General features: G+C 38.6%; 1 protein-coding gene and 2 pseudogenes across 1 annotated transcript; 2 read left to right on the forward strand and 1 right to left on the reverse strand.

Annotated features, from left to right (window-relative positions):
• The first annotated feature begins 759 nt into the window (after positions 1-759).
• On the forward strand, positions 760-2,275 carry LOC130184587 (transcription factor HES-1-like). Its single transcript, XM_056400559.1, has 2 exons — positions 760-897; positions 1,007-2,275. The coding sequence occupies exons 1-2, from the start codon at positions 775-777 to the stop codon at positions 1,337-1,339; spliced, it is 456 nt and encodes a 151-aa protein (XP_056256534.1). The 5' UTR covers positions 760-774; the 3' UTR covers positions 1,340-2,275.
• A 4,241-nt stretch (positions 2,276-6,516) lies between these two features.
• LOC130184998 (transcription factor HES-1-like) lies at positions 6,517-7,957 on the forward strand (annotated as a pseudogene).
• A 5,735-nt stretch (positions 7,958-13,692) lies between these two features.
• On the reverse strand, positions 13,693-15,039 carry LOC130184689 (transcription factor HES-5-like; annotated as a pseudogene).

Here is a 15,039-nt window from a genome sequence, read left to right on the forward strand (position 1 = left end):
GTCAGGCTCTGTTTCCATAACAACACACTGCCAGCATCTGTCACTGAAGTCCCTTTGTTGTTCATTGACCACTGCTCAGGGAGTCGGTGTGGGAAACTGAGCTCAGCTTGTTACTCACACTGACTACAAGGCGGCACGTGTCCAAAGACTCTGCTACATCTGGGCAGCAGCAGGATTACTGTCTTGAGTTTATTTTAAATTACATGAATGGACTGCATTAGTGATATCTTACATTGTTTTGCTAAATGATCATCATTTTGATCATGCAAAATTTAATTTAAAAAATCATGATGTATAAAATAAATATCCAATCAAATGATCATTTCAAAATAGACGGATTTCATCTGCTACATTTTAGTTTGTGGCTCAATAGAATTTCTAGAAAAAAAGAAAACAATTTCTTCATATATCTTGTCATCAAGTGTAATTCATGAATCAAAGAATAAATGTTTTCTTCTTCACGTGTGATGGGATGATCAGCGTGTGCTCAGTCAAAGTCCTTGATCCCAGCATCAGGCAGCAGATCTGCTCTCTCTACAGGGTCACCACTTTCCCAGAGCTCTGGGAGTCTCTCTCCATCACCCCCCCAGTCCTCCACCTGTTCCCCTGAGATCTAACTATTGTCCCCCGGGTAATGTAACACCATTCAGCACGTTGCTGGTCCACATGTCCTGTTGTCTCATTGAGCTCTCTGATTGGTTGAGACTGTGAGAAACTCCAGCCAGACCAAGACCCACACATTCATATGGAGATGTGGGACTATAAATAGGAGGGATGAAGCCAGCAGAGATCAGATCCTCTCTACAGAGACCTCTACAGCACAGAGATCCAGCCATGACACCTACAATCACTGCAGCAATGACCAACTCTGAGGAGCACCTGACTCTGACCCACAAGGTAAATTAGAGATTCAAGACTTAAACATTACAATTATAATGTCTTTTGTTTAATGCTATCACTTTACTGCAGAATAAGTTTATTAATGACTTTGTTCTTCTCTCTGCAGCTCAGAAAACCTCTGGTGGAGAAGTTACGCAGAGAGCGAATCAACAGCAGCATCGAGCAGCTCAAGTCTGTCCTAGATCCAGGGTTCCTCAAACAGCAGCCAGACTCCAAGCTGGAGAAAGCAGACATCCTGGAGATGACAGTTTGCTTCCTGACACAGCTGCAGCAGCAGAATCAACAGCAGAGAAGACTGCTGAACCACGTCAACAAGCTGCAGTCTTCCTCTGAGAAGAGCCTGATGGAGGCTGACTTCTCTCTCCTGAGCTCCACAGTCCAGACCTGCATCACCAAAGAGAAGAGTCCAGTCAACAGCGCCCTCTGGAGGCCGTGGTAGACACCTACAGACTGGACTTACTAGCAGACAAACTCAGATGACCATGTTGGTCAAAGATTACTTGAACTGAATTCTATGAAATTTAAAGAGTCGTTCTTCTGTGTGAACAGAAGCTTGTATTTTGTTTCTTTGTGTAAGATGAGATTTCCTAATGGAAATGACAACAACAATATCTTTCAAATGAAGAAAGAGAACATCTTGTCATGCATGTTGCATGAGTCAAATGTGATTGCATCAGCAATTATTATTATTATACTTCACTGTACTTCATGTATTGGTGGTGTATAATGCTTTGGTAACATTTGTTATCTTTTGATTATTATTGATCATTGTGATAAAAAAAATATTGAAATGTCCTTTTTTATGGACATATGGTCATATTGGACTTTACGTCACTTTAATCTCTCTGATTATTCAAAAATGATCTGTTGTAAGATCCAGATGTTTATTCTTTTTTGTTGAATATCACAATTTTGCTGTGATACATTTGTGCTTCATTGTGCATCATGTATTAGAAAATATGATGCAATAGTGATATTTGTTGTCCCTTGAGTACTATTGATCATTTTGATCAAACATCTTAATTGTCCTGTTTATGCACATGTTGTCATAATGGACTTTCCCTCACTTCATGTGATTCTTGAAAACTGATCTGTTTTAAGATCAATATGTTTCTCTTTTTATTGTAAAAGGTTTCTTTAATGTCACATTGTCACAGTTTTCCAGTGACAATATAAGTTTTACTTTTGAGAATGAACTGATGTTTCTGGTTATTAAGAATCTGACCTGTTGTGAGGTCAATTTTTACTGTTTCTTTTGTTCAGTATTTGTAATCGTTTTATCCATTTGGAAAAAAAACTCCCTCTCGGACAGTGATTACAGTGTCCTCCAATATTGTAAACTGTTTGTCTTTTATAAAGACAGTTGTTCCCTTACTCTCTCTGAGTACAGTGTGTCTTGTAGAAATCTACAAGTTGTTGTTGTGATGTATCATCACCTCTAGTTGGAGCTGTCATACTTGTTGTAGCTCATTGTGCCTTGTTGAATAAAAACACAGTCAGATGAAATTGTTTCCATGTCATTGTGCATCATTGTGATCCTCTTTATAATGATGAAAGTCAGACATCCTACTTTTTTTTCCATTTCTTCTTAATTGATAGAGATCTCCATCAATGTTCCAACCTTCTAATGACACATCAAGAAAAAAATCAGCACACACATACCAGTCCGTTCATAACGTGACTGTTTAGTGTAAATCTGAAGACAGTAAAATCGTAACGACTTCGATTAAGACTTTTAATGAAGAGGGATTAACATCTTATGTCGTATTTGGAGTAAGTCATCTGACCAAATGAGAATTTGCTGCACCATTACTGTTTTACAGCTGTGTGTTTTCATTTTTAAGTTAATCATTTCCCTCTTTAAAGAGCTCACACAGTGCATCTAAAGTGACATTTAATAGGACACACTTCTATTGTTCCTCCAGTGAAAGGACAGAGTGTGGGAAACCAGAGGAAACTCGCTCACAGAGTCCTGTGGGACAATAGATCCAGACCTTTGCCCTGAGGAGACAGAGATTAAAAGGGACACTGACTCACAAAATGGGAACTTCTTGATCTGTTATTAAAACATATATCATTTTTAAATTTTTTAAATTTATTTTTTTGAATGTGGTAGGCTTCACCATTGTTACGTATTTTACCATCTCCTAAAGTTGAGACTAAACAAAATCATTGAAAAAAATGATGTCAATTAGGTTAAATGTAAAAGTAAGTTGTTCTTTAGATTTTCAAATAAACAGAATTAGTTTTTTGTTTAATTTAACTCACATTTCAGTATTACAGCTTTATGATATCTGGCCACTGAAAACAAGACACTGGAGAAAAGAAGATTATTAAGTATAAAACCAGGGAGGTCAGTGTTCTACTGAAAGAACATGACTACAGTCGAGTATCACATGTTGAACTCTGTGCATATTGGTTATACTTACACTATAGTTTCTAAAACATTTGAATGTTGTAGGTGATGTTGCCAATAGATTGCACTACTCCAGATATTGACTGTATATATTTGGAAATTGGGACTTTATGAGCTTTTCAATTCAAAAACAAGCACAAAAATGTCCTAAACATTTTAAAGGAGGAGCCTCAAAAGGGCCGTTTGGATTTAGTTAAATCATTGATTTCTTTTAATGCACAGAGTGTGGGAAAGCTCTGGAGAGAAGAGTTCAGACTGATTAGGCTCCTTGACTCCACCAGCGGCCGACTATTCTCTAAAGGGATTTGGCACACTTCAGGAAACAGCTGCCTCAACCTCCCACACTCATGTATAGAGCTGAACTTTTCGTCCACTTGCTCATACAAGGGCACAGTTATGATTGGACGGTCAAAATGTGTGATAGTGACTGAACATTGACTAAACAATCTGCCAAATCACTTGATCTGACACTTTATGATAAAACTTTCAACACACTTTTAAACTTTGCAAACAGTCAGAGACAACCAATGGCGTTCTTTCCCTCCAGATGGCTGGTGACGTCAGGCTCTGTTTCTACTACAACACACGTCCAGCATCAGTCACAAAGGCTCCATTCAAAGTCCCTTTGTGCTTCATTGACCACAGCACAGGGAGGCAGTGTGGGAAGCTGAGAGCAACTTTCTACTCACACTGATGATGAGACACAAGTCAGGACTCTGTGCCACATCTGGACAGCAGCACGATCGCTGCTATTATATTCAATTCAAATACAGCATGGGAATTACAGCTTTGTGTAATACACAACTGAACTGATGTCCAAAATACAACAACACTTTATTCCCTCTTTTTCAAAGAGGGAATAAAGTGTTGTTGTGTTGTTGTGGCTCATTGTGCCTTGTTGAATAAACACAGTCAGATGAAATTGTTTCCATGTCATTTTCCTTTATATGTATCCTGCACATCATGATGAACCACAAACTTTCTGCATCTGTTTTAATGAATTTCTGAAATGACCACATTCGCTACAGTGAATTTGAATGTACACCAAGGAGTAACTGTACATCTTTAACATAAAGTTTTTATTGAAATTTCAAGCAGAGTAAAAGTTGATGTGGCTCATTTAAGATGTTTGATGAAGATAGGCCACTCTGTTTATCTGCAGTACGTCAAGTAATCAAGTAAATGACAGAATGCACTTTCAAAAAACCTTTTTCTTGCAACATCTGTTCAGGATAATTGTCAGGTTTTTTATTTTAAAATGTTTTAAGTTAACCATAAGTTCACCATTTCCCTCCTTAAAGAGGTCAGACCTTGTATCTAATGTGACGCATAATAGGACACACTTCTATTGTTCCTCCAGTGAAAGGACAGAGTGTGGGAATCCAGAGGAAACCCACTCACAGAGCCCTGTGGGACAATAGATCCAGACCTTTGCCCTGAAGAGACAGAGATTAAAAGGGACTCTGGCTTTAAAAGGTGGACCTTGTTTCAAACCACTTTCTCTGTAAATGGACAGGTTAAAATTTCACATTGCCTTGGCTTGGTTTTTTTGTCCAAACAATAAGTAGTATAGTGTTAAAAGTGCCAAGAGAAGGCAAGAGAACCAATGTTTTAGGAATAGAGGAGCTGGGCTGCTAGGCTCCATCTGACGAACTTTAGCTGTTAGCTCTTGGGTGATGACTTTCCTGCTTCTTATGTTGGTCAGCTTTTAACAACGACTGAATTTCTTCATATTGTTCACTTTTCTTTTCCCTAATATTTCCTATGGTGTGACATTTGCCTCTCTATCACTGGTGTAAAGTCTCAGTCACATCATTTTTAAAAAAAACATTTAAATGTCTCTTTTATAAATTAGCTGGTTCATTTTGTGAGAAGGGTTGTATTTAGTGTCCACTTCCTGTAACTTTAAGTATGACCTGGACAAACTGACGTAATCAGAAATAATGAGAAGGAGATTTTAGCATTTTACAATATCAATTAATAATCTTGCAAAATTGTGAAGTAATCAATCTTGATTCTCACATAATGCTCAAGAGCCACATTGTCACATTATTTTTTGATGAGGCACCACTGCCCACCCACTGCTTCTGCACAGAATCCCCAAAAAGTTCATTTGTACAGAGGCACATGTCTCTTTTCTGCTAATGGATGGAGTGTGGGAAAACTGTGGAGGCAGAGGTGAGTGTGAATGACACCCACTCCACCAGCAGCAAAGTAATCCTCCAAAGGGATTTGGCACACTTCGTGAAACAATTAGACTGGACCGCCACCCCCCAACAGGAAACCTCCCACCCACATGCATGGAGCTGATATTTTGATCCAACTGATGATCAATAAAGAGAAATGATCATGACTGGAAATTGGAAATGTGAGATGTCAAGTCACATGTTTGATACTTTATCAGAGATTTTGCACCATAATTTCAAATTTTACAAAGTGTCAGTTCCAGCCAATGGGATCCTTTCCCTCCAGATGGTTGGTGATGTCAGGCTCTGTTTCCATAACAACACACTGCCAGCATCTGTCACTGAAGTCCCTTTGTTGTTCATTGACCACTGCTCAGGGAGTCGGTGTGGGAAACTGAGCTCAGCTTGTTACTCACACTGACTACAAGGCGGCACGTGTCCAAAGACTTTGCTACATCTGGGCAGCAGCAGGATTACTGTCTTGAGTTTATTTTAAATTACATGAATGGACTGCACTGTTTTGTGATATCTTACATTGTTTTGCTAAATGATCATCATTTTGATCATGCAAAATTTAATTTAAAAAATCATGATGTATAAAATAAATATCCAACTAAATGATCATTTCAAAATAGACGGATTTCATCTGCTACATTTTAGATTGTGGCTCAATAAAATTGCTAGAAAAAAAGAAAACAATTTCTTCATATATCTTGTCATCAAGTGTAATTCATGAATCAAAGAATAAATGTTTTCTTCTTCACGTGTGATGGGATGATCAGCGTGTGCTCAGTCAAAGTCATTGATCCCAGCATCAGGCAGCAGATCTGCTCTCTCTACAGGGTCACCACTTTCCCAGAGCTCTGGGAGTCTCTCTCCATCACCCCCCCAGTCCTCCACCTGTTCCCCAGAGATCTAACTATTGTCCCCCGGGTAATGTAACACCATTCAGCACATTGCGGGTCCAAATGTCCTATTGTCTCACTGAGCTCTCTGATTGGTTGAGACTGTGAGAAACTCCAGCCAGACCAAGACCCACACATTCATGTGGAGATGTGGGACTATAAATAGGAGGGATGAAGCCAGCAGAGATCAGATCCTCTCTACAGAGACCTCTACAGCACAGAGATCCAGCCATGACACCTACAATCACTGCAGCAATGACCAACTCTGAGGAGCACCTGACTCTGACCCACAAGGTAAATTGGAGATTCAAGACTTAAACATTATTATTAAAATGTCTTTTGTTTAATGCTATCACTTTACTGCAGAATAAGTTTATTAATAACTTTGTTCTTCTCTCTGCAGCTCAGAAAACCTCTGGTGGAGAAGTTACGCAGAGAGCGAATCAACAGCAGCATCGAGCAGCTCAAGTCTCTCCTAGATCCAGGGTTCCTCAAACAGCAGCCAGACTCCAAGCTGGAGAAAGCAGACATCCTGGAGATGACAGTTTGCTTCCTGACACAGCTGCAGCAGCAGAATCAACAGCAGAGAAGACTGCTGAACCACGTCAACAAGCTGCAGTCTTCCTCTGAGAAGAGCCTGATGGAGGCTGACTTCTCTCTCCTGAGCTCCACAGTCCAGACCTGCATCACCAAAGAGAAGAGTCCAGTCAACAGCGCCCTCTGGAGGCCGTGGTAGACACCTACAGACTGGACTTACTAGCAGACAAACTCAGATGACCATGTTGGTCAAAGATTACTTGAACTGAATTCTATGAAATTTAAAGAGTCGTTCTTCTGTGTGAACAGAAGCTTGTATTTTGTTTCTTTGTGTAAGATGAGATTTCCTAATGGAAATGACAACAACAATATCTTTCTAATGAAGAAAGAGAACATCTTGTCATGCATGTTGCATGAATCAAATGTGATTGCATCAGCAATTATTTTTTATTATACTTCACTGTACTTCATGTATATGCAGAAAACAATGCTCTTACAGCATTTTAAAATTTTGATTGGTATTGATCATATTGATCAGAAACCTTAACTCTTCTTTTTGTTCGTATTGTGTCATAATTGACTTTAAGCTCTTGTATGATACGAGATCCAGACGTATATTATTTTTTTCCACATTTTCTTGCTACTTATAATTACATAAAATTTTGTAGTGACTATCATGTTTTCCTTTATGAACATGAACGTGTTTGGTGGTCATTAACCCACTTTCATCACACTGATAATACTATCTGATCTGTTTTAAGGTCAGTTTATACCTTTTGCTTCTGCTTTTTTGAAGAGCAAATTACTTTCTAGTAATATTAACTAGCCGTTTGTATTCTCTAGTTTTTTGTCCTTTATAAAGACAGTTGTTCCTTTACTCTCCTTGAGTATATGTCTTGTAGAAATCTGCAAATCATTGTTGTGATGTATCATCACCTATTGTCAGCTTTTCATATCTGTTGTAGCTCGACTTCGCTTATGAAATAAACAAACATTGCTATTTTAAAACTCTATGTCCTTTTCTCATTTTGTCTTTTTATGAAATTTACATTTTATCTCTTTTGGTTCTGCTGCCATTGATAACTTTAGAATAGAAGACAGAGAAGAAGTTTCACTGAATTATATAAATCAAGTCAAAGAAAGTGTTGAAAGTGTGACTACATTCATCTTTACTCCACTGTTTCAAAAGTTTGCTATACCAATTATCCTGACATTGGGCAAGAGGTACACCCTGGACAGCTCGCCAGTCTTGTTTCAAAAGTAATATTCAAAACTAAATTGCAAAAACATTGTCTCAAACTTAGCTCACTGAAATCTCAAGAAACCCCTCATTACCACCCTCACACATAACAGGAATCTAGGAAACTAAATATTCTCAAGGCAAAAAGCAAAAGACTCAGTAATCTCACTATTTGAAAAACTTTGCAACGCCTCACTGACCTTTCCTGTTGGCTCACTGCTTTAATCAAGGGGTGGGGTGTTGGAGGTGTTGGGGGGACACCCACTCAAGCCCCTAGAGGCAAGTTTGTGATTTTGAGTAATATGAAAAAAGTTTGACTTTGATTTTGACTATACTGGTTGTATTTAGTGTTGGTGGTGTATGCAGATGCACAGATGCTGAGTTTTCTCATAAAGTCAGTTTACTTCCAGAAAAATGCATCTGACTGACCGACAGAGTAATAAATAAACAAGAATATGTAAAAGAAATTACATGATATTTACATCAATAAGTTGCTATTGTGCCAGAAACCTGGCAATGTCTTTGTAATGCCTACAGACACTTTAAAGGTTAGATTATTGATGAAGCTCTAAAGTTATAATCCGTAAGCAGTGATGAGAGAATTATTAAGATTTTTTTATTTTACTTAAGTAGAAGTAGCAATACCACAACGCAAAGTACAAGTACTCATAATGCAGAAAAAAGGCCCCTGTTAGAGTTTTATTATAATGATATATTATATTACAGGATATTTAATACTGATGCATTAATGTGAAAATGCTTTTGTAGTTTGTCAATATGGAGCTAATTTTAACTCATCTGTATACTACTTTAATTTATAACAGTGCACTCTAAACTTATCTCGTGTTTTCTATACAAAATCTTAATTTTTAACTTCTGGCAAAAACATTAGTTTAATGGAGTGAAAATGTCGTGGAATATAAGTATAAAGTTGCATAGAATAGAAATACCAAAGTACATAATTGTACTTAAGTTCAGTACTTCAGTAAATGTACTTTGTAACTTTACACCAAAGTCTGTAAGATTATTGTTTTTTTTCCAGCTAGATTCATAATCATCATGTTTTTCTTCTCTTTATTTAAATCTCTTTGATGCACATGAGTGTATGTGCTTCGAGACAGTGAATCTTGTGTTCTTGTCTGTGATAAATGTCTTTTCTTGTTCATAATAATCTGTGAGCACGCTATAAGACAACTGCAAACTGGCGTGTAACCAGGTTCAGGTGGAATTACTTACCCTGCTTATCTCCTCTCCATCTGTCTCTGTGTCTATCTGCTGTCTGTGCAGGCGACTCAGGTTTACCAGCGCCCCCACACCTCCCTTACACAAGGCTGAACGTGCCCTGGTCACACGCCCTCCTCTCTCTCTCTGGTGCTGGGAGCCACCGCGACACACGGCTTCCCACACTTCTGTATGCAGCCCGCTCAGCCGCACACACAATAGAAGTGTGTCTGCTCTCACAAAGCCTCAGGACTGTTCTCAGGCAGGGAAAAGACAGAAGGCCACTTCACAGATAAACCATCTGGTTCAGCTGTAACTCACTGCACAGACACACACAGTGAGAAAATATTTCTTTAAAACTTTATTACTATAAATTTGTTACTTAATTTATATAAGAATGTTTATTTCATAGATGGTATAAGGTTTTATTTGTTTATTTATTTATTTATAGAAGTAAATGAAAGTTTTGTTGTTAAATGAATTAAACACTAACAGTGAAAATGATTTCATCAATGAGTTATTGAAATGGTATATCACCTTCTGACATTAGATGTTTTAATACTTTTTTTTTTTTTTAACTTTGCCCATGCTGTTCAGTATTTATTGTCATTTAATATTTTATTTTCACTTCACATTCCTAGACTAATGTCATTTCAGGGTCTTCATCAGGTCTAAATATCACAGTAAGAAAAAAATAGTAAGAAATTTTTTTTTCCCATGTCCACCTTGGGAAAAACATTTTCCCACTGACCTCCCTGATGTGTGGCATACAGATAAAGCATCCCACCTGTTCTCTGTGACAGCCATTAAATTCACTCTATTGTCCCATGCTCTGAGGCTCCTGATTGGCTGAGCAGCAGGGAGAGCGCAGTCTGAGCAGCATAAATGCAGAGCGGAGACGCACATGTCAACAGAGACGTTTTCTGAACCTTCGCAAGCGACTCCTGAACTCACCACCACCAGACACAAGCTCTGAAATGGCTCTGTATGCGGACCTCGCTCTTCAGGACACCATGAAGGAACAGCTCTTTAGGTAAGCCAAAACTGTCAATTAGAAATTTGTTTTAATTTCTGTATAAGTCTATATTTATTTAAGTTATTTTTGCTTAACTGATGAACATATTACTAAAAGACATGGCTTTGTTTTTCTCAGGTGTAAACTCCACATGTTGGAGAGGAAATGCAGCACTGGAGTGGAGAAGCTGAAGGCTCTGATTGAAGAACACCTACACAACGGCATCCCTGTTTCAGACATCCTGGAGAAAACAAAGTCCTTCCTCACCTTGAGAAAAGCCCTGCTGTCACACAGTGGCTACTCCAAATATTCAAGGGACATTTTACGGCTGTTTCCTGATGCCGAGGAAGACGTGGCTCCACTCTGCTTTTAATGAGGCCCAGGGATGGACAATAGAGCGTCACAGAAGTTTTTTGATCTGTGAAAGAAAGAAATGCGTTATTTGCATTTTGTGGAGTGGACATGCAAAGACTGATGTGGATCGTTCGCATCATCCAAGCATTTTAGAGAAGAAATTTCCAACTCGCCTTTCTGGCTGTGGATTCAGTCTGACTTCAACCACAGCCCGAGGAAGAAAAGTGGACATGGAGCTGAGGGTGGAGGGGTTACTGACTAAACAGGAGACTGTTAAAACATGTTGTGCTGCTATTTGTGGGATTTATGATTCTAGTGGTTGTAGAACGAGACCACAGAAGATAAATCCAGTGTGTTAACTATGCAGGAATTAGTTGCTGATGTTTAAATATATAGGACCAAAATGTTTTTTAATGGATTTTATTTTACATTCAGAATTTTTACTGTTTAACTTCAGTGAAATCTGCTTAAAATTTTAAGCCAAACAACAATGTTAACCTACTATTTCCTGTGAAAAAGACTGTATAGGCTAATATTGTGTGATTATAGTTTGGATACTGCCTTGTTTCAAGGTTTAATGTGTCATATTCTTAAACACCAACCTTTCTTCTGAAAAGGGATTTGTTATTATTTTGTGTATGCCATGTATGCATATTTTATTGTTTTATGCATCACTTTAATTTCTATTCATCCAAAGTGGATTCAGATTTGTTTTGATGTTTTTGCAGTTTTCAAGAAAATAAAAATATAAAAGATGAAGAAGTCCTCTCATGTCACCTCATTTAAATTACTTCTGGGGAGTAACATCATTAAAACTGACAATTTTCCACCAAAAAAATGAATTCAGAACTTCACAACCAATGCTTTTTAAACACCGTGCTCCATGTCACAGCCACCATGACGCAGGCAGCTGTCAAGCTGAAGAAAAACCTGAACAAAGCAACACAGAAACAAAAGCAGATGCTTGTGTTAAAGACACAGGGTCTCCATGAATCACAGTCTATGAGCTTTGCATTCACCACATCTGTCAGACAGCTCTCCGCTACCAGCATCAAAATACCATATGAGAGAATACCTTTTATAGGAGTGGTTCAGCCCACCAGTACAAATACCGAGTGTGAGGATTGGCTTTCCCCATGACACCCAGACTTTGAGGCGTTTGTTGTTTTTTTTCTGTTAAGTAATGACTCAGTTTGCATTGCACTTAAGTTTATATTCAGGGGACATACTCCCCCGTGGATTTTTTCCCCCCATTCACAGCATCTACAGTTCATGCGCTATTTACTGTATCAAGCCATTTGTACATCATTTGGGGAAAACATGATAGTTGCCCATGGAAAAGGAAAATCATCCAGAGCCGGCATCATATTTTGAATCTAATTGTTCTCTGTCTCCATCATTCTGAAACAAACAACAAACAAACAAACAACAAATTGTATCAATGACTAATTTTCACTACTGCCACATAAAAAGAAGCAAAAATTATAAGGAATGAATTTGGCATAAACAGCATCACTAATCTTTGAAACCTATTTTTGAGTAGAGTTCACAGATTTAGTGTTTAGATGATAAAATCTACATTTCTAGATCCAGACGATAATAACATGTGCTGCTCTAACTGACCAGTCATGGATCCACAACAATGTCTTCACAACTCTGAACTGAATATCAGGCCAGCAGAATAGCATTTACTCTAGTATTATTCTTTTTTTTAAAGGAATTGCGTGAAAATGCAAATTGAATTACTGCATTTTCTTTTTAATCGTCTTGACTTTGCTGGGCTGAAGAGCAGCAGCAGAACAGGTGTGCTAACAAGGCAGCTCACACAGGTGCCTTGATTGTTCTTTGTTCTGTGTCCTGAGCTCATTCTCTGTTTGTCCTTCAGCTGAGCTGATTCCCTCTGTCCTTTCACCTTTGTTCCTGAGTGTGTTGAGTGAGTTCATTTCATTTTATTTCCTCAAGTCGTGTTTATTTTGTTGTTAGGTAGTACATCTAATCTCCTTGGTTTGTTCTACATTGCAATCATTTTCAAGTTTACATGAATCTTAATAAAGTCCCCAATAGCTTTCTATAATTTCTTCAATATCTAAAATGTTAGTCTGTTATTTTTCTTCACCAGATGCTTTGAGGAAGGAACACTATTTCATAATCATGGATTGTGTATTTAAAGGAAAATCCAACGCTTTCTAAGAAATCACATTTCTTATTCCTGTGCCGCAGGACAGACTGGTGAATATTTGTGAACATGCAGCACTCTCCTCTAAAGTTAGAAACTAAAGGGAGAATCTTGAAATGTGCAATGTCATCCCTGATGCTGTGAGGCCATAAAATGTTTGTTGTTTCGTACACCGAAATGAGTGTCTTATATCTTAAACCTTATGTCCAATTTAAAATCTGGATGAAACCTGTTATGAGATACACTACACAGCTACTGTAGATTATGGGGTAAGCGTAACTTGTGCTTTCTCCACAAGTTTTCACATCTCATTTCCTCTTCTCTTCTTCATTCTTTTCCACCTTTTCTACTCTCTTCTTCACTCTTCAAATCCAGACTTCCTCCTCTGTCCTCTTCTCACCCGCTCTCCACTCCACTCCTCCTGGTTCTTCATCACATATTTTCCTTGTCTCTTCTCCAAACTTTGGGTTTTTACTCCTTTCTCACTCCCCTCATCATCTCTTCACCTAATCCTGCTCCTTCTCCTGATCCACAGGTTGTCCTGTCCTTTCACCTTGCTCTCTTACTCAATTTCATTTTCATCATAGTTGTCTGTCAAAGTTAAGATGGCAACTGTGACATTTTGCTGCTCAGGTTTACCAAAGGGTGGTGTTACTGAGAAATATGCATGCTGTTCATATCCTCTATTGTGAAACACATTTTGATTTATATTTGAAAAATTAGACGATCACACAGTTTTTCTTTTTGTTTTTTTCTGTGATTGTTTTAATGCACATCACTTGGCTTGAAGAGATACATTCATTTTGAGACATTTTCCAAAGAACAGGCCCTTCATTGAAGGTATGAGTGCTGTCACTCACAGAGTAATAAAGCAGCACATTTGATTTCTTGTTCATACATAAACTTCATCTGCTGAAAATGCAGACAAGATATTAAGATATTCAAAGATATATCATAAGGGACATTTCAGTCAGTGGGGTATGTGAATATCACATATAAATCTTATACATGTTCAACATGAATAGCTGTGTCTCCATGGAAGAAAATAGGTATACATCACTGTCAGTGTTACCAACAATATATAGGCTTTTCCACAGAGGACAATAATGTCTACTGCACAGAGTAACACCTGAATCAGAAATATGTGACTACTTTTGCATTGCAAGATAGTAGCCAACCTGTTGTCTGCAAATATCACAGAAACAAAGAATTTAAACTTTACAAAAGCTAATAAAAAGGAAAACATAGCAGTGTCATGTGCAATGACTCTTCAAAAACGAGATGACCACAAGAATGAGTCTGGTGCTCTTACAAGATTACAGAGTTTCGCTCTTGAGCTTCACTTTTCTACAAGTCCTTAAGGTGTCTACCACGGCCTCCAGAGGGCGCTGTTGACTGGACTCTTCTCTTTGGCAATGCTGGTCTGGACTGTGGAGCTCAGGAGAGAGAAGTCAGCCTCCATCAGGTTCTTATCAGAGGAAGACTGCAGCTTGTTGACGTGGTTCAGGAGTCTTCTCTGGGTCTGTGTCACCTCCTCCTTGGACAAGAAGTGGGCCACCTCTTGGACACATCTGGAGTAGCCCTGATCAACAGCTGCCATGTCCACAGCTTGATGCTGATGCTGTTGCTGCTGCAGCTGTGTCAGGAAGCAAACTGTCATCTCCAGGATGTCTGCTTTCTCCAGCTTGGAGTCTGGCTGCTGTTTGAGGAACTCTGGACCCAGGAGAGACTTGAGCTGCTCGATGCTGCTGTTGATTCGCTCTCTGCGTAACTTCTCCACCAGAGGTTTTCTGAGCTGCAGAGAGAAGAACAAAGTTATTAATAAACTTATTCTGCAGTAAAGTGATAGCATTAAACAAAAGACATTTTAATAATAATGTTTAAGTCTTGAATCTCCAATTTACCTTGTGGGTCAGAGTCAGGTGCTCCTCAGAGTTGGTCATTGCTGCAGTGATTGTAGGTGTCATGGCTGGATCTCTGTGCTGTAGAGGTCTCTGTAGAGAGGATCTGATCTCTGCTGGCTTCATCCCTCCTATTTATAGTCCCACATCTCCATATGAATGTGTGGGTCTTGGTCTGGCTGGAGTTT

This window comes from Seriola aureovittata, chromosome 2, assembly GCF_021018895.1.
Source record: "Seriola aureovittata isolate HTS-2021-v1 ecotype China chromosome 2, ASM2101889v1, whole genome shotgun sequence".
Classification (NCBI taxonomy): Eukaryota; Metazoa; Chordata; class Actinopteri; order Carangiformes; family Carangidae; genus Seriola; species Seriola aureovittata.